The sequence below is a fragment of the Notothenia coriiceps genome, unplaced genomic scaffold (assembly GCF_000735185.1).
Source record: "Notothenia coriiceps isolate Sejong01 unplaced genomic scaffold, NC01 NC01_scaffold00003306, whole genome shotgun sequence".
In the NCBI taxonomy this organism is placed as follows: domain Eukaryota; kingdom Metazoa; phylum Chordata; class Actinopteri; order Perciformes; family Nototheniidae; genus Notothenia; species Notothenia coriiceps.
In genome coordinates this window covers 256,227-276,402 of record NW_011336007.1, presented here as the reverse complement: position 1 = coordinate 276,402, position 20,176 = coordinate 256,227, and the positions used below count along the sequence as shown (strand labels likewise).

General features: G+C 40.5%; 1 protein-coding gene across 1 annotated transcript; it reads left to right on the top strand.

Annotated features, from left to right (window-relative positions):
- The first annotated feature begins 10,986 nt into the window (after nt 1–10,986).
- Nucleotides 10,987–16,360, top strand: LOC104941287 (potassium voltage-gated channel subfamily H member 1-like). The gene is made up of 3 exons (XM_010766369.1): nt 10,987–11,031; nt 13,847–14,004; nt 16,054–16,360. Exons 1-3 carry the CDS (start codon nt 10,987–10,989, stop codon nt 16,358–16,360), a joined length of 510 nt encoding a protein of 169 aa, XP_010764671.1.
- The last annotated feature ends 3,816 nt before the right edge of the window (nt 16,361–20,176 follow it).

Sequence of the window (20,176 nt, the reverse complement as noted above, 5' to 3'; positions counted from 1 at the left end):
CCCTCCACTTGTAAAATAGCACTTTACCTCTGCTTACACATATATGCCATTTTATATGCTGTGAGCTGATTATCGAGCCTTCTGTGGTGACCACCTATTTAACCACTGGGACACAATTCAAACTAGGAACTACAGTTGCGGTTATTGTTCCCACACGGACATGTTATGGGTTACCTATATATAGTGTGTGCCCTCTTGGCTCTTTATCTTGTCGACCCGGGCTGCGACCCGACAACATGTACTTTGCAGCTTGTTAATAAATTACTATTTCTGCACCTTCCTTGCACCGCCTCTGACTCCATATCCTCGGCACTACACTTCATTGTAAGAGTCGCGGGTACACCGTGTATGTGCGTATTCCACTGTAGCGCCCGGTACAAAAAACCTAGTTTGTACATGTTCAATACATTTGTAACACTGTACACATGAACGTTTCTTTTTTCGGTTCACCAAAAAAAAAATCTCACTCCAAGCTGAATTCAAATGTTGGCAGCCCTGCATTTAGCTGGTTAGCTTAGCTTAGCATAATAGCTGGAAACAGGGGGAAAGACTTAGCCTTGCTTCGACCAAAAGTTAAAAAGTAAAACAATAACTTGCTTAGTGATTTTAAGAGCAGAGTGTATTTTTAGCAATTAAGATGAACATATTTCATCCCCAATGGACCTTGAGTAGGACACATTTTATTTCAAAGTTTCCAACGTTTTTTGATGAATGCTACGTTGAGCTAGAGATGCTACAGATGGCATTGCTCACTTCTCAAAGGAAGCTCAATCCAGAAAGTTGTTGTGGTTTTACGTGCAGTTAATAGTTTTGCTGCCAATTTAGATATTTCAATCCCAAATGGATGTAATACATTTTAAATATTGTTTTTTTTAAACATCAGGAAAATTAGGAAACAACCAGTAATCACCGGCTGCAGTAGGACCAGTAAAGAAGTCGCAGTCTGACGTACCTTTTCAGTGTCTATGCCCCGAGACATGGACCAGGTGGAGGCGATGTAGTCCATAACTCTTTCACTCAAGCCCTTGGGCACCTGGTAGAGTTTGAGGAAGTCCCGCACGCTGTTAATCATCTCGTGGTAGCGATTTGTGTTGGCGTACATCTGCTGGAAGATTGTTGTCACATTACCAAAGATGGTGGCGTAAAGAAGGGCTGGGGAAATACAAAGAAGGAAAGTAAAATTCTGATTTTTATATGAAATCATATGATTTATTAGCTGCTTGTATTGAGTTGACTTCATGAGGAATGGTTGATTGTGTGCCATAAAAGAAATGTGAAAAGGAAAATATGTGAAAATGCAATTTATTGTCCATTTAAAGATCTGATAGACACTGGATATGTGTTGTAGGGATTCAGTGTTTGGCTCAACCCCACTAAGGTCAATTATTTTCTTCAAGTATTCGTTTTTTCAAATCATCCTGTGGGAATTTGAAATTTTTATTAAGAGGCTTATAAACCCAGGGTCACATAAGACTGCAGAACAATCAAAAAAAAAAATATTCGAGCTTCCCAAGCAAAAAAAACTCCAAATGAAGGTTTAAAAAAATGAAATAACTGTTTTACATGGACACAAACTCTCCCAAAACGTGGTTTACAGCAACAAAATATATATTCCTCCAATTTGTGGTTTATGCACATTCAAATGTACAAATCTTTGCAACGCTGCACTGTTGGCCTTGCAATATAAACTACATCTAATAATAATATATCAGACTAAATGTGCCTTAAGACTTACAGTAATATTGTTTTATGTGGTGAGCACTTGGATCAATCCAGTGGGATATTAACAATTACTTCTCATCATTGCCTTCTAACAAATTCCACAAAACTCTCGCCAAGGGTAAAATCTATAACTACAGCTCTGTATTGATGTGCAGAAACCTCCATCGCCATGCAGTTGTAATATATAAGGATGTCTCAAAGTGATAGAAGGAATAAAGGAAGAGCACAGCAGTGCATCTGAGGTAGTTGAGCTGGTGCAACAGCTGGCGCATGCGGATCAAAGCGATCAGATGTCTGCAGCAAGTGTGTAGTATTCTCTCGGCTCTGCGGCGCTAATTAGCCCGAAGGACGGAGAGGAAACATGCCAGACACACGTTTCAATTATCCTCGGATGATGACAGTAACCTGTGCATGCATTTGTGTGTGTGAGCGTTTGTTTATTTCACAGTGCACAATCAAAGAGTTGAAGAACTGCACAGGGAATAATGCTAATTAAAAAGTGCTCCTCACGGACGAGGATGACGGCAGGTTTCATCCCCATCACTTGTTCAGCCATGCTATCAAGCCTTGTAGTGTTGTATGATTTTCTTGATCTAAACATGAAGAATTTGCTCGTTTGTAACCCATCCGCAGGCATCAGAATTCAGCAGGTTAACAGATCAAGACAGGTTATTTAAAAAGGTCAGAGCCAATTAAATCTAACATGATTTCCTCTTGAGGATGCCCAAGTTTTTCCATGAATGCAACGTTGAGCTCAAGCACTGTCTGCTTTTGATAATAGGCTGCTTGATTTTGCCACAGTACAACCTGACCTGATTTACAAAACAGATTAACAATGAAAAATGGCTTTCATTTATTTTGACGTTCAGAGCATCAACGGCAGAGGATTGTTTTAGTCCTGCAGCCCAGAGCAAGTAGAATAATACACTATATATCATAATTGTTCTATACTATCCAGGTTACACCAACCACGCTGCCTTTGTATACATTGTTTTAAAGTCAAGCTATTAACACAGCATGTCAAAATTGGCTGTAATGCTTTAAATTAAAATGATTGCTCACTCGGTCCAAAAAAACATGCCACATCACTCCGATCCTTTCTGCCCTGCACTGGCTCCCTGTCCATCTCAGAACCTAATTCAAAGTATTGGTCTTCACATATAGAGCTGTCCATGGCCATGCCCCAGCCTCCACCCTCACAGCACAACCCGGGCCCTGAGGTCCTCTGAGCAAGGCCTCCTAAGAGTGCCCCGAACCAGGCTAAAGACTAAGGGGGACCGTCCCTTTGAGGCGGTGGCCCCAAGGCTTTGGAACAAACTCCCCCAGAAACTAAGAGCCTCTGCCTCAATAGAGATTTTTAAGGGGCAGTTAAAGACCCACCTTTTCCGACAGTTCTTTGGGTCACCGGAGGAGGTGAGTTAGTAGCTGTCTTTCATTGGTGTTTTATCCTATGTGTTACCTGCTGTTGTTTTATGCCTTTTATTCTACATTGTATAGTTGTACTTTGAATTGTGTCCTGTGTACAGTAAAGCACTTTGTACATCCGTGTTGAGAAGGGTGCTATATAAATAAAGTTGTACTAGTCTTCTTCCTCTTGCTTCTTTCTCCCCTGTCTTCGAATGACATGCTGTCCTCCTTTTAACAGCACACAGGTGCCAATCATTTTCTTGATTGGTTTCCTCCAGCTTCTCTCAGGGGTGCTTGATTAGCCACTCCCCTTTTTCTCAGGGAATCTGTAGGTGTGTTTACTTTCCCTGTCCTGCTACATACTTACTTACTTACTAACAAACAAATGTTTCACATTTGAGACATCCCATTATATTATTTTGTTAGATAAGTAGATTTTTTAACACTCATATAATTTTAAACATTAGGCTCGTTATCTTAGCATTAAGGCTGGAAACAGGGAACATCGTGCATGGCATAGACAAAACGTTTTTAAAAAAGCTTTATGTTGTGGTTCAATATATATGGCACGCACCTTAGATAAGTATATTCGCCAATGGACCTAAAAAGGGGCCTATTATGCTCATTTCCAGGTTTACATCTGTTCTTTGTGCCTTTACTGTGACATGCCTTCATGCTTTAATGTTCAAAAAGCTCTTTTTTGTTCTCATACTGCCTGTGCTGCAGCACCTCTTTTCACCCTCTGTCTGAAACCAGAGCCCAGTCTGCTCTGATTGGTTAACTTGCCGGCTCTGTTGTGATTGGTCAACCGCTTAGAGATGTCCTGCCCCTTATGCTATCACTAACAATCTGATTGAGCGCTAGCCAAAAGGAGTGCGAGAGTTACATAATGATGTCAATGTTAGATAAACTTTGTGATTTTAGCCTTTGCAGACCATTTACGTGCACGAAAACCTAATCAACTCACTACAGGAAAAAAAGAGCAAATATCAAAGTTGCCAAAGTTTTTCGACGAATGCTACATCGACTACATCGAGCCTGTGCGCAGACGGCGTTGCGCACTTCTCTGAAAAATCACATGATGTTATAACAAAGGAAACTTAATGGGCCCCGTGGAGTGGTGCTTCATCTTCTCCACAACAGCGCCCTTTACTTGCTGACGTACAGAACTTCATCGAGCTGGGCATCCAACAGCTGGCTTGTTCGAGGGGTAGTTAAAAATCAGTTGTCAGAAACTCAACCCCCAGGCCAACAGTAACCATAGAAACAGGACGTATGTACAGCCCCACCCCCCCCCCTTCTCCCCAATCCCTCGTCACACTGTGATCTTCTACTGCCAGCACCGATCCAGCGCTTGTGGTAAAAATAGCTCAGTATCAGAGCATCCATATTTCATAGAGAACAGCCATAGACTACAGTAGATAGCATCTACAACTGAACCCTCCCAAAGCAGTCTGCGTTTTGAAAGAAAAATACATTTAAATATTCAGATTTTTATCTCACAATGAGAGATTTAAACTTAGACAAGTCTGCAGATGAGTTTTGCCACTTCTCCCTCGAGAGTGTATTCATAAACCTGAGCAGCCAAAAGATAGAGGGGGGATAGAGGGAGGGGGGGGGAAATCATGCTCTCTTCTCAGGGCTGAAAAAAGTAGAAGGGAGGTGAGGAGTGATTGCATCGGGATCGCAGGGAGCACTGTGCAAAATTGATCCTCCGGTCAGTTATTGCTTCGAGGCTCGCCGCCGCGTTCAGTCACACATAAATACACGCGCTGCACACTGTAGGAGACACACGCAGAAGATGCCAAATGAATGATTAATATTGAGATGTGGAAAGAAGGGCAAGCTGTGAGAATCTGCCTGCTTCATTTCTGTTTGTTTTGTTAGAGGCAGAAGTCTTTTTAACGGAATTGTTATCCAGATATTGTTAATCATGCCTACAGCAAAACTGGCTAATTCTAGGGTGACATAAACAGACATTGTTCATATCGTAAATGTCACTATTCCTCAGATATTACTGTATTTGATAACTCTTTTGTTTCTATTTATAACTTTTAACACATATACATCTTAAAAACAGCCATTAAGCGACAGAATATGTTTAAAATGCTCCTCTAATACTCTGGGGAGGAGCTGTCTTATTCACTGTTTCAACAGCTTTTTTGTGGCATTTCAGACAGACTCGTTCGCATCGTTTGAGCGATGCATTACGCTCCAGAAAACCTTAATTATTCAGCACATTGTCACACAGGAGTCTGATGTAATGAGTCTAATGTAGGCAAGAATAAAAAAGCTCCTGCTGAACTGTATATGTCAAATTATCAAAGTGGACGGACTGGAGATGACAGCAGTGTAGATGAGACTGAAAAATAAACTGGTACAAGCTAAACGTAAGTTCTTAAAACCCATGACAGCTTTCTCAATTTCACATTGAATGAATGTGCCATATATTAAGCCAGTGTATTTCTCGATAATGCTTCAGTTTTTCTAAAGCTACAGTAGGAGTTGTTCTGTAGAAATGGTCACATCAGTGATGCAGAAGCCTGTTTCAAACATGCCAACATCTTTGATATAGTCCCTGATTTAAATAAGTCTGGTGTTGTGTTCAATCAATCAGTCAACCAGAGCATTGTGGGATTTTGCCAGACCCAGAAAAACAAATGCACCCATGTAAAATAGCAACATAAAATTGCGCTCCTATGTGATGAGACCACATATAACACACTTCAGGAAAGGGAAAACCCCCNGCGAGGTCTCGTTAGTGAGGAATGGCTGTCGGGGAAGTCAGTGGGTTACCACAAAGGGGTCCAGTCATGGCCGGGGAGGAGAAAGTAGTAGATGTAAGGAGGGAACCAGTCTAGCGGGCGGGTAGGTGTTGGACCTTTAAAGTATGACGATCGACTGCTGTGTGTCTAGATGGAGTCGTTGGTTGTAAGGGTGTTCGGGGGGTGTGTGTAGCTTAGGACAGCTGAAGTGGGATCTGTCGGAGAGGTAGGACTGGAGCCACCTGAGTGCAGTACCTTCGATACCGATATCCCGGAGTCGGGTAAGCAGGATGGTGTGGCTCACGGTATCGAAGGCTGCACTCAGGTCAAGGAGGATGAGGATGTTGAGGGAACCGGTGTCAGCAGAGGTGAGGAGGGAATTGAGGACTTTGATGAGTGCCGTTTCTGTGCTGTGGTGAGGACGAAAACCAGACTGAAGGGGTTCAAAAAGGTCATTTTTTTGGAGATGGCGGTGGAGTTGTTTGGAGATGATGCGTTCTATTGTTTTAGAGAGAAAGGGGAGGTTGGAGATGGGGCGGTAATTACTGAGGGAGGAGGGATCCAGACCGGGTTTCTTGAGGATGGGAGTGACAGCAGCAGTTTTGAAGGCAGAGGGAACGGTTCCTTGGGACAGGGAGGAGTTGAAAAGGTTGACAATGTAGGGGCAAAGGACGGGGAGGCAGGACTTCAGAAGAGGGGTGGGTAGAGGGTCAAGCGAGCAGGTTGTGGGTTTGGAGGAGCTGATAAAAAAAGTGTATGTCCTTCATGCCTAATATCTGCTAGTTACAGCTTCTCTGACGGGAGGATTTGCTGCTTTTCTTTATTTTAGATGATTGAAACTGAATATTTTATGGTTTTCAGACTTTTGTTCAGATATAAAAAGTAATTTGAATTTAAGTTTGGGAAAATGTGAGCTGGCATTACTCTGAGATACTAAGCAGATGTATTGATATGGAGCTAAAACAGCAAGTTCTCTGATTGAGTTGATGGCAAAAAAAATTATAATTGATTTAGCCATTTTCTAATCAATAAAGCCAATCATGTCTTATTAAATACAATAAAAATCGTTTTTTATTTATCACTGTAAATGTAAAATATCTTTGGGCTTTAGACTTCAATACAAAATATTTGTATCCCAACACATTGGAGAAGTTCTTCTTGTTCTCTGTCTGCTCAGTTGTTTTGCAACCTAATTGAGACAGAGCTATAGTCCGAGAGGGGATCATTTGTGAGGTGACTGACAGGTTATTAGGTTTCCATGCAGGCGCACAACCAGACGTAATAACGACAGCGACAATCAGATCCTGTTCTCTGGTTGTTGTTGTTTTATTACAGTGACGGTGGAAAAATGAGGGAGCAACATAATAATATGCTTGTTTGTGAATTCATAAATGTTCGACTGTAATGAGGAGTGTTTGCTGGAGAGCTATCACAGGATCTTGAGATAATTGGCACATTTTAATTGGGGAAAGAGCGTTACATTATTAAACAGAGGCGGCGTTCAGAGCTCGGCTGATGCCCTAAAACCATTAACACCTAACGACAGCTGACAAAAGGGCCGAGTCAGGATTAAAGCTGATGTTTGTTGTGGCGTGTGCTGCAGTGGGTTGTGCGTAGGTGTTGGGATCAGGGGGTGACAGGTTCAAACCTCACTGCAGTCAGCATGTCGTTGTGTCCCTGGACAAGACACTTCACCCCAAATTGCTCCTGTGGGGATTGCCCACAGTATTGACTATGTAAGTCGCTTTGGATAAAAGCGTCGAACAAGTCACATGTAATGTAATGTAATGTTGTGTTACCATAACTTTTGACTAGATACATTACAGTACACACACTTGTGAGAAAAAGGGTGTTGAGGTTTGCTGTAAGTCTAGATTTCCTAAGGCAAAAAGGAAGAAAACATGTATTAGTTGTTTATTTATGACATCATATTGCTTACATGCATTTGTGTCATCAATATTTAAAAATATTGTATGTGTTGTATGCTGATCAAATCTATTTACAATATTTTTAGCTGGTTGGCACATTAGATCTCCAGCTTAGTCTGATGGAAATGATCCCTTAGTATGCAACACTAGCTTACACTGGCATTTTAAACTAAATACATTACAGTTTTACAATTGTCTTATGAAAACTGAAAGTCTAAATTTCTCAAGCCAAAGAGAAGAAAACATGCATTTGTTTTTCATTTATGACTAACATTGCTTGCCTTGATTCGTGTCTGTTTACCCACTGAAATAATTAGTCATTTAAGTGAGTCGTTGATTAAGGAATCAGTTAATTTAAATTGTTGATTGACTTGTGTTCATCTAGCCAAGAGGCCAAACATGAATGGTTCGCAAATGCATTAATGTTATACACAGAGTAGGGAAACTACCTTTCTCTCATGGTAGAATATTTGATGTGTGTTGAGAAAATGTATGTACAAAATATTTAGCTGGTACGTACATATCTCCAGCTGTGTCTGATTGAAAATATTACTAGATACATTTAAATGTTACCATATTCTTATGAGGAAAAAAAGTGTGTTTAGGTTTGCCAAAAGTCTAAATTTCCAATGCAATTTTTTGCATTTGTGTCATCCACATTTTACAATATTCTGTGTTGTATGCTGATATCAGAAAATCTATGTTCTAAATATTTAGCTCGTACTGTACGTACATTTTATCTCCATCTGCCTCTGATGGAAAATATTCTGTACAGTGCAACCCCAGCTTCTGAATCAGATCGAAATGTTCACATAAACATTGATTAAATGGAGCCTCGGGGTCCTGCACTTGCTGGTTTTCATTCTAATAATGCATCATCGTGTGCCTGTGTGTGCTTCAGTGTCTCATGATGTGTGTGTATTGTTGTGTCTGGGTGAAATGCTGTGAAAGCATTAAACGACGTGGCCGGTCACACAGCGAGCAGCGCAGTGTGTGTCGGCTCTCAGGGGCTATCCGGTTGCACACACAGTACTACGTAATATGGAATGCTGTTGTGACGCTTCAATAAAAAACTAAAAATAAGTGGTTTGTAGGTGGGCTGCAGGCACTGAGTTCTGTTTGGAGGTCCAGCCTTTTGTCCCCTTTCTAGTCTTTCAGCGCTTCAGCATCCTAAACGCTGACAAAGTGAAGCGGTGACCAGAAGCAGTTAGTGCTCAGCAGGAAGGAAAAACAACAAGCTTTAGTGATTTAAAGGATAACGCTGGTGTTATTTGATATTTTTAGCATGCAGACAAAACGAAATTCAATAATAAGTAAATGTTAAAGTGAGCTTAAAGGGGCCCTGTTATGCTAAGTTTCAGGTTCAGAGTTGCTTTGAAAAGCAAATGGGCTACTTTCCTCCATGAAACATTTCGCCAAGCTTATTTTTTTAACTGTCACCTAACCTGCATTGTTTACACCCATATTTTCTTCTACTCTTCTCTTCCTGCCTATGCTGGTGCAATACTTCATATTGTGACATTACCGCCCCTAATAAGAAAGAAAATACGAAAACTTTGCCACAAGTTTGTTAAAAACCCGAGAGAAATCCTACAAAAGCAAAATAAAATATTTTCCTGAACAGTTCATTTTCACCAAACTCGAGCTAACTGCCATCCATCATGCTTTGCACATGATCTGCTAGATAAAGATCCCTTTATAGCAAAGGAGAAGTAAACAGTGAGTAAGCGGACAATCTGTCACAGGCCCATTGTAGTTTATTCTTGGCAGAAGTGTAGACAGCAAACCACTTCTCTTATCAGGTTTAGTGTGAGGAGCTACAGTACCTGGCACGAAAGAAAATTGCAGCCAGGGCATTGTTTGAGAGCTGGAAATATGGCCTTTGTGATGAAATAATAAGTCACCCAGCCCAACGCGGTAGCTGTTAAATGTGTTTTGTTGACGGCATCGCAGGGAACATTACGCAATATCAGGATTTGGATACTCAGAAAATAAGTGCTAGCAATATGTATTGTTGGACTTTTTAAATATATACATTTAAATAAAAGAGAATGCATCAGGTTTATCCCATATCATGTATTGGCTATTTAGACTTTATGCTATCAGGTATACTATATTGTGTTTACTCACTGAAACAACAATATTTAGGTGCTATTTTTTCCTCACACATACTTCACCCTCTGTCTGAAACCAGAGCCCAGTCTGCTCTGATTGGTTAGCTGGCCGGCTCTGTTGTGATGTCCCGCCCCTAAGCCGATATGTAAAATGTGTTGGCGCGCTAGCCGATGGAAGCGCAAATGTTACTTAATGATATTACGATGCAGACCATTTACATGCACTCCTATAAAACACACTACAGGAAAGCAAACCCTACAAAGCATAATAGGGTCCCTTTAATTAGAAATCAACAATTCTGCGACTGATAGTTTCTTACATCTCTACACTTCACATTACAGCGCCTTACTATTGCTTCACTGAGAGGGTCACGTGTATATTTAGCCTTTTATAACATTATGAACACATTAGCTGTGAGCCAACATGAAAGATGACCATCCACTTCCAGGATAATCTTCCAGTCTCTGCAACAACTCAGTGACTCCAATTTGCTCCAAATTGCTTTGAGGCGATCCATGGCCTGGGTAAATGAGAGCGGGTAAACAATCGGCTGTGTTATTAAAGCGGGAGCCCCAACTTTTTGCTGCTGCTACCGACCTCAACGACTGACATGAATAACTTTGATGGCTGTTTTCTCCCCCAACAGGTTTCCAAATAGGGAAGGGGGAGATCATTAATGAGGAGCGGCTGTCAAAGTTGTTCTTGGCAATCTTAAAGCGACGCATGTCACCTCGAGACTGACTGACTGAAGCTCGCTGTTATTGTGTCGGCTTCTAATGAGTGATAACCTAGAAAACAGATAACCCGCTTCATGTTGCTGCTGACAACGTGTCAGTGCATGCTTTGGTCACACTGCTCATGCTTTACAAACACAGATCTCTTCATTTGAAGCCTTTTATTGAATATTGATTTTGTTATGTGTTTATTCATCGCTTACCACTGATCAAGTGTCTTCTCTCTTACTTGTGCTTCGTTTTTGTTTTTTCTTCTTTTTCATCCGTTCTGTTTGCATGGCCCCCCACCTCTTCCTCTTCTGCCTGTATTCATGCATGGGACGTGATGGGAAGAATTGGAACCACCAAGCTGTCACTCAAGTAGGCTCCAGTTTGATTAGAATATGATTATGAACAGTTTTGTGTTTTATTTCACATGCTCACTTGATGAACACCTTACATTTACTCTCCATCAGGCTTTGATAGTCCCACATTTCCTCTTGCACCCACATTTCAGCTGTGGCGCCCGATGAGAGTATGACAGCAGAAGCATCAATGCATGAAATAAGTGTCACAGAGAGCAAGTTAAGATTTGTGCTGCTTGTTTTGTTTTTTTCCTGTTAAAGCTTTTCATTGCCAGCAGATAACATCTATCAGATAATGTTCTAGTACAATTTGAAAGCAGCGTTATTAAAGCTGCATGAGAGCTGATTCAATCCTCACGTCAGCACTAACAAACATGTCATTTGTGACAAATGTACTGCAGCAACAGATTTCAAAGTAAGAGCCATCCAGGCATTAGAATTGGATTTATTAGAAGGAGTTTTGAACTTTGTGTGCTGTCCATTATAAGAACCACCTCTTTTGTAGCCACCTTCATTTGACAGCATATTTTTTGACTCTTTTTATCAGCTAACGAATTGGGTGTCAGTAGCTTAAATGTATGACCTCTCATTATGATGTTTAAATTGGACATTGTAAAACACATAACCAATTTCTCAAGTTCAAAAAACAATCCCACTTTAGATCACTTATTTATCTTAATAATAATAATACATTTAATTTCAAAGCGCTTTTTCAGGTGCTCAGAGACGCTTTACAGTGGTTTGATAAAACATGATAAAATTGAATAAAAAAAAAAGGTCTTATTTAGTAAAAGTAAAAACGTATGACTTAATGGTACCTTTTCTAATATAATAACAGGTCATTACATTTCTTAAAGGAGTGCTTTGGCATTTTGGGGAATATGCTTATTCACTGTTTTGGTGCGAGAAGGAAAAGATTAAATATATATAAAATATCTGATTTCTCGGCAAGTCATGAGTCCATTCGTTTAGCAAAACGAGTGTAATGAAAGGGAATCAAACATGTGGCTAGCGCCCCGTTGAAACACCAATTGTTTGTGTACAAATGAAAATGAATAATGTTTTCTGCACTCTAATTCGAGATATCAAATAATATGGAGCATATTGATGAACTGTCCCCAGTTTGATTACTGCCCTTTTAGCCTAGCTTAGCATTATTACTGTTAGCAGGGGGAAACAGACGGCACGTACGTCACTCCCCATAAAATCGCAAACTATAAAAGCAGTCTAATCTCTGTATGTTGTATAAACTAACGCTGGAGGGTGTATTTTCAAACCTCCTGCTGGCAATTGCTCTACATTAAGAGAACGATTGCTCATCGATCACTTAGCAAGAAAGCATATTTCTCAGATTGTCAAACAATGCCTTTAATAACATTTATTTTAGGCTACATGAACTTCTATCCCACCTGGTGTTTGCAGCAGTACTCTTAAAGTCAATGGCTCTGGTAATCGAGTTGCGTTGCAGCTCAGGCCTGTAAAGTGATTTTGAAGAAGCCGAGGTGTCTAGCAGGCAGCGAGATCAGATCAAGTGACAGCAAGCGCTGCAGTTGTACTCGCATTGCAGACCACAGCACATTAGCAAATCAATATCCTTCCCGACAGACAGACAGACAGACAGACAGACAGACAGACACAGACAGACAGACACACACACACACACACACACACACACACACACACACACACACACACACACACACACACACACACGCACGCGCAGAATAGCAGCAGAAAACTGATGGGACTGCAATTGTCTGTTTGAGTGGGTGTTTCAATATATTCATTTGAGCTGAGTAGACATTTATCTGCCGGTTATGTAAGCGCCAGAAGTTGTAAAATATCATCACATTGCAGAGAAATGTTTTCAAGATGAACTCAGCATATTTTGAATCTTAATATATCGTGTACTTCATCGTCTTGAATCTTGTTTCCATATTCTGTGTTTGCTGTTCATATCACATCTGCTGTAGTTTCACACATTTTCACCAGATTCTATAAAATGTTTTCCAATGTGTTTTTGTTTCACTTCATCAGTTCATACGTTATGTTAACAGCGTGTTTCATTGCTTCTTTATCTTGATAAAAGAGATCATTTGGAGTTATCAGATTGGGGTAGAGTGTTATTAATTAACAGTTGTCCTTTGCTGCTAAATCTGAAGTTGAAATATTTTCAAAAAACAGCATATTATATTTTGTCTACTATGTTAGATGTCTTGTAAAGTATTTGTTGCTCATTGTTTTAATCCCAATGGCAAATTGCACTGTCAGAGAGGCAAAGTCACTCAATAATAGTGAAACAAAGAAGAACATACGCACACACAAACAGGTAGAAGGGCAAAATAGAAGAATACAAATATACATAACTACACCAGCAAACTAAAACCGGTTTTAAAGTGTATAAAAGCATTTAATACATTTGTAATACCATACTATATTTTAAGCGTTAATAATGTATATATATATATGAACAGCTATGACTCCTCCTGGTTACTCTCATCTGTAGTTACATGACACAGCTACTGGATTATTTATAATTACCAACCAAACACTTAAGGCTAATTTATAAATGTCTTTACAGCTGCGTAAAACCACTTTATAGTGTGTTATCAACTCGTAATATAAGGCTTACATGCCAAATAAAGCGACTTAAAGTTGTATGTGAGCAACATCATTTTGGTTTAATTAATATACCTCCTGGTGTTGGACAGACACAGAAAGAAAAACCTCAAGTATTTTAAATATACAGTATATTTTACACTTATATACACACACATATAAGTATTGTTTCTGATTCTCTCTCTGCCTCTCCTCTGTGAATGGTGTTCCAGGGCATCAGCAGTCTGTTCAGCTCTCTGAAGGTGATCCGACTGCTGCGTCTGGGGCGGGTCGCTCGTAAACTGGATCACTACATCGAGTACGGGGCGGCGGTACTGGTGCTGCTGGTCTGTGTTTTTGGACTGGCCGCTCACTGGCTGGCCTGCATCTGGTATGTTCATGACATTTATTTATTTAAGATAATAGGGACCTTTTGAATTCAGTAGTTTAACAGCAACAGGGTAAGATTGAGAAAACAGGAAAGCACAGATTAATACAATTAAGGATAAAATCAAAGATACAAATAAAAAAATGATAAACAACTATAAAATAAGAAATGAATGAAAATGCACATATATCCATATTTGGTCATGTGCACATATTATTTACATGTGTGTGTGAAAACAGTGTGTATTTTACTTACATTTTATTTATTAATGTAATGTTACTTCTTACCAATGGTGGAGGAAGTACTCAGACATTTTATTTAAATATGCGACCCATGTCCCTGGGCTTCGTCCCCGCTGTGGTTTGATTCTGACCCTCTTTCAACACTGTTCCCCAAACATGTCCTTACTGTAAGTACAGAAATGTACTTATCTCCTGCTATAAGAGAGATATAATATTCAGTATGGATAATGCACTTTATATTCAATACAGGGATTTCTAGTTTTCATTATACTGTTGTCAGAAAGGAATCAAAAACGTATAAGGATAGTTACTGTACGCGTGCAAATACATTACATGACACATGACTGCTACGTTCTAAATAGCGTAGCCAATTAATATAATGAGGCCATTGATAAGGCTAATTAATGCATTCATTAGCACTAAACATGCTTGTTTTTACTCATCAAACTGTATGTTTTGGTACCTTACAGAAACAGTTTTAAAGGTTTCAAGGGAATCAGTTTTCCCTCATTAATATGTAAATGTAGGCGTGCAGGCCTCAGTCTAATCAGATCATCTACTCTGCAGGGGGCAAGTAGAGTGGAGGCAGCATACTGTACGTTGATTTATTATGTTTATGGGAATGTCTAAACACAGACAGATGAAGATGCCACCATTAAAACTTAATGACGTGCATACATAAAAACAAGGAAAATGTGTTTGATAGATGACAATAAATACATTTTCTTTGCAGATGGCCGTTTATGTTCATTTTGTTACGTTCTTCCAACTACGCACACATACAAACAGTTGACCCATCCCTCATAAACAAAGATTACAAGACATATTCAAGTAAAATATTCATGACCACAACATTATGTGCATCTATCAGATGTTAAAACAAGTTAATATGCAACATGTTATGTGGTTAACAAACTGGGCTCCAACAAGAGGCTCTGACACATATCATAAACATTGTTTTTTGGCCCAGACAGAATAAATCAAACTTTAATAAATTAAGCCGGTGAAAACCTCAGACTCAGATTCAAATAAAAATAGCTCCTGAATCTTTCTGTCAAGGTGGTTTCTGTGGTTGGCATGGACACAAGCCCAGCGACAGCGGTGTTGAGAGGAGAAACGTCAGCAGGATTAATCATGAACACTAAGATATGAAATAAAAACATTGAAATCCTGCCACACAGAATTGTGGTTTGTTGCTTTTTTCACAAGCAATACTGTTGAAAATAACCTCTTCAGGCCCCTAAAATTGACTTCAAATAATCTGATGAGTGAAATATGTCTTGCAGCTGTGAGAGAGAAACACGTTGGACAGATGGGTTTGTCAAACACCTGAGAGTATTTCCTGTTGAGCCTCCCACAGCATTTCGTTTTTCTGTAGACTTTTATACACGAAGTAGAACATTTCATTAAATATATTTCGCTGATGCTTTCATTCAAAATAAAAATAAATAAGTGTATATGTGCCAAGGTGGATTCTGAACAAATGAGATTTAGTCTTTTTGACAGAAGAGCAAACACTGGACACCTAGTAGACCCTTCTTCATGTTAAGGGAGTAGCAAGATGATTGACAGTATAGAAAGTGTGAAATGCTTTAAAAAATAGCTTTGTTCAAGTTGTAGTTATGTTTATTGTAGTGGCTTTAACTTTTTATAGATATGTCTGTTGTCATTGTTGTTTGAAACATGGATAACTTGTCTTCTTACTGCAAACCAAATCTACACATGAGTGCAAATAAATGACCCTGAACCTGAATGCATCTCCAACACATAGCTCATTAAATTGGTTTCCTGATCACTTCTGGCTCTCCAGGTTCAGCATCGGTGACTACGAGGTAATCGATGAAGAAACAAACTACGTGCGGATGGACAGCTGGCTCTACATCCTGGCAGAGTCGGTGGGAAACCCGTACCGCTTCAACGTCAGCGGCTCAGGGAAGTGGGAGGGCGGGCCCAACAAAGACTCGGTGTACATCACCTCGCTCTACTTCACCATGACCAGCCTCACCAGCATCGGCTTCGGAAACATCGCCCCGACAACAGACGGAGAGAAAATCTTTGCAGTGGCCATGATGATGATTGGATGTGAGTGGAGCCGTTTTATCTTTCATCCAATGTAGCAGATACATGATGCATGAGAAGTTAAATATGCTCTTTAAAGCCACATTCCACTGAGGTAGATGAATAAATGAATTATGAATTGAGCCATCGAAGTTCAGAATATAGAACTTTACAGATGATTAGCTGAGCAGTATTTCTAACTCTCCTCTAAACCTGAATATGCTGCTAAATTTGAATGGAGTTCAATGCCAGAACTGCAGTTTTATTTCATTTACAATTTCATAGGCCTGTGTTTACTTTCACTGCCTACTAGCTACTGTTCAGTATACATAACAGGAGCATTTCAAAGAGGCCCTATTATGCTTTTTGGGGGTTTTCCCTTTCCTGAAGTGTGTTATATGTGGTCTCATCACATAGGAGCGCAATTTTATGTTGCTATTTTACATGGGTGCATTTGTTTTTCTGGGTCTGGCAAAATCCCACAATGCTCTGGTTGACTGATTGATTGAACACAACACCAGACTTATTTAAATCAGTGACTATATCAAAGATGTTGGCATGTTTGAAACAGGCTTCTGCATCACTGATGTGGCCATTTCTACAGAACAACTCCTACTGTAGCTTTAGAAAAACTGAAGCATTATCGAGTTCCCGTCAGCAAAAACGAGTTCCCGTCAGCAAAAACACGTGGGTTTGCTATCCTGGCTCCAAAATGGTGGAATGAGCTCCCCATTGAAATCAGGACAGCAGATAGCTTACACATCTACCGACGCAAACTGAAAACTCATCTCTTTAGACTCCACTTCGAGCGATAAAATTACTAACAAAGCACTTATATACTAATAAAGGGCTGGCTTTTTAAATGCCAGTTGAGTAGCACTTGAAATGTTTGGCTCTATGAAACCTGATNATGTAGTTCATGTAATTCTCCATGTCCACTTGTTGCTGATGGTTGTGGTAGAGGAGCTGTAGATTTTGCACTATCATCTGTAGCATGGTCAGTAGCAGTAGCACTACTGCTACTGACCATGCTACAGATGATAGTGCAAAATCTACAGCTCCTCTACCACAACCATCAGCAACAAGTGGACATGGAGAATTACATGAACTACATGTTGCTAAATCCACCTCGGGGCATAAACAGAAAGGCAACCATGGCAACCATGCTCGGGGTTCTTCTTTCGCTGCTTTTGGTGTATTTTGTGGCGGACGTACAGCGCCACTTACAGGCCCGGCATATGTACTACAGCGTCTCCAGCGCTTTCGAGCGGTCTCGTGTGAACGGAAGACTTTTTTGATATCGTATTCGGTTTGTTTGCGTTTCGTATGCGCTTGCGTGTAAATGGGCTCTTAGTCCGCACTGAGAGCAACTTCAGCAATCAGAGATAGAGAAAACAAGCTGAACAAAGGAAGCAATGTATAAAAAACACAAAGCAATTGAGTGAGAGCCGAGGGAAAGCCCCCCCTCCCCCCCCTCTGCAGCGAGGATATAGCTGCATTTGTCTCCAAACAAAACAATAAAACCAGCCAGCCAGTAGCTGTTAATTTCCTCTTTGCTTCAATTGACTCAATAAGCTTTTCCCCCTTGGAGACAGCAGCCACTGCGCTACAGGTGAGAAAAAAGAGAAGAGGAAATAGAGAGAGGAAGAGAAGAAAGAAACGGAGTGCCGCAGGCAGGAAAGCAATCGAGGACTTGACTTCCACAAAACCCTGGAAGAAGTTAATCTCGACTGCCGTGGGAGTTTTTCATTAGCCTGGCAATCTGTTCCTGCAGTGAAGATGTAAGGTGAGTTATATTTTATAACTGTGAGACTCTGAGTCACACAAAGAGAACATATGGAAACATTTTACAGGACCAACACCTCGCCTAAACCCTGACACACTTCTGACTTTACACTGCAGCATCCCAGGCCTGGTGTACATTTAACCTGGAAGGGTCTTTATTTGGAGATGTATTTCTGTCACATGCCACTATAAAAAAAAAAAAAAAGGCCTAATAAAAGTAACCAAGCATTAAGCAAAGATGAAAAGTCTCCGTCTTGTATCTCATCAGGGCTTCATTTGCGTTCAAACGTTTTAAAAACACTGTTACCAAAGCATCAATTCCTCCACCTCTCCTCTGTTAAAAGTTATCCTGCAGGACATGAGAGATAGATCGAGCAAGAGTCACTTGGGGTTCATGCAAACCCTTATTCTCCTCGGGGTTCATTGCAGCAGTTCCTTAATGCCTCGGGGAAAAAACAAGTCTGCTAAATGCCATTTTCCCACGTAGGAAGGTAGTCAGACGTAAGAGCGGAACTACTTCCACACCAGCATTAAACGGCTCGTTGCAGCTCTTGCCCCCCCCCCCCTCCCTGTGAGCCCAGTGTGCTCTGATTGGTCGGGACGTTGTGAATCGCGCTGAGCTCCGTGGAGGTGTGGTTTCCTTGTTTAGCGACAGCCAAACACAGCCAAACTCACCATAACCTGTACGATTGCTTGATAATGAATATCAATTATTTCTATAAGTAGTATGTAATTGCTCTGTGTAGTATTACAATTTACATTAATCTTATTCGTAATTCTACATTGATCTATTTCTGCATTTCTGTGCACATTGTGTCCCTTGCAACATTTTCATGCATTCATTTATTTTTTTACTTTCATCTTTAATATTTTATAATTTTTTATGTAATTCAATGTTAACCTTAATTAATTTCTGCTATTGTTNTGTGTGTGTGTGGATTGGTCAATTTGGACCAATCAGCGGGGGCTTAACGTAACGGCTCCGCGGACGTAACGTAACGGCTCCACGGACGTAACGTAACGGCTCCACGGATTGGCCCATTTAGTTCCGGGTACGCTTTCGTAAGCACGTAACCGGAAGAATCAATGGACAGTGACGTATCTCCAACGAGTCGTTTTGAGGAGGTATTTTCTGTGTTAGAGTTTTACTCGTTACAGGGTGTACTTTAAGGGTTTTGACTCTGCACACCGTTTACATGCATAAAAACCTTCATAACACACAAGGGGACGGGTAATAACCGGAAAAGCATGACATGTGACCTTTAAAGAGCCTGTGACACGATTTTCCCCCATCATCCAAACCCATCAATTTGAGTAAATATTGTCCCCTTGAAAACCGTTACTGAACTGATTTTGGATATTTGTACTTTGATAACCATTAATCTGCCCTTCAATATTGACCATTTCCTGGATCTTCTCGGGGATTCTTCAAGTCCCGCCAAATTATGGGTGACGTCAATGCGGGCACAGCGCTCCAGCTGCACCGTTCAGGATCCCAGCATCTGCATGTAAACGCACGATGGCGCACACAGCAGCAAGCTCAGACANTATGGATACACCTCTCAGCATCCGTATGAACGGAACTGTAAACAGATTTTCTTTTCTTTATGGATAGAATACAGTTTAAAAGGTGAGTGATTTGTAAAATATCCATAAAGAAAAGAAAATCTGTTTACAGTTCCGTTCATACGGATGCTGAGAGGTGTATCCATAAATTCATTCTGCTCTCAAAGTGCACCAGGTTGATGCATTTAACTTCAATATAAAAAATTTAAAAGGGGAGCATGCCCCGGACCCCCCTAGAGGAGGTGAGTTGTTATGGGTTACTTATATATAGTGTGTGCCCTCTTGGCTCTTTATCTTGTCGACCCGGGCTGCGACCCGACAACACGTCCTTTGCAGCTGGTTAATAAATTACTATTTCTGCACCTTCCTTGCACCGCCTCTGACTCCATATCCTCGGCACTACACTTCATTGTAAGAGTCGCGGGTACACTGTGTATGTGCGTATTCCACTGTAGCGCCCGGTACATTAATGGGAAACCCTAGTTTGTACATGTTCAATACATTTGTAACACTGTACACATGAA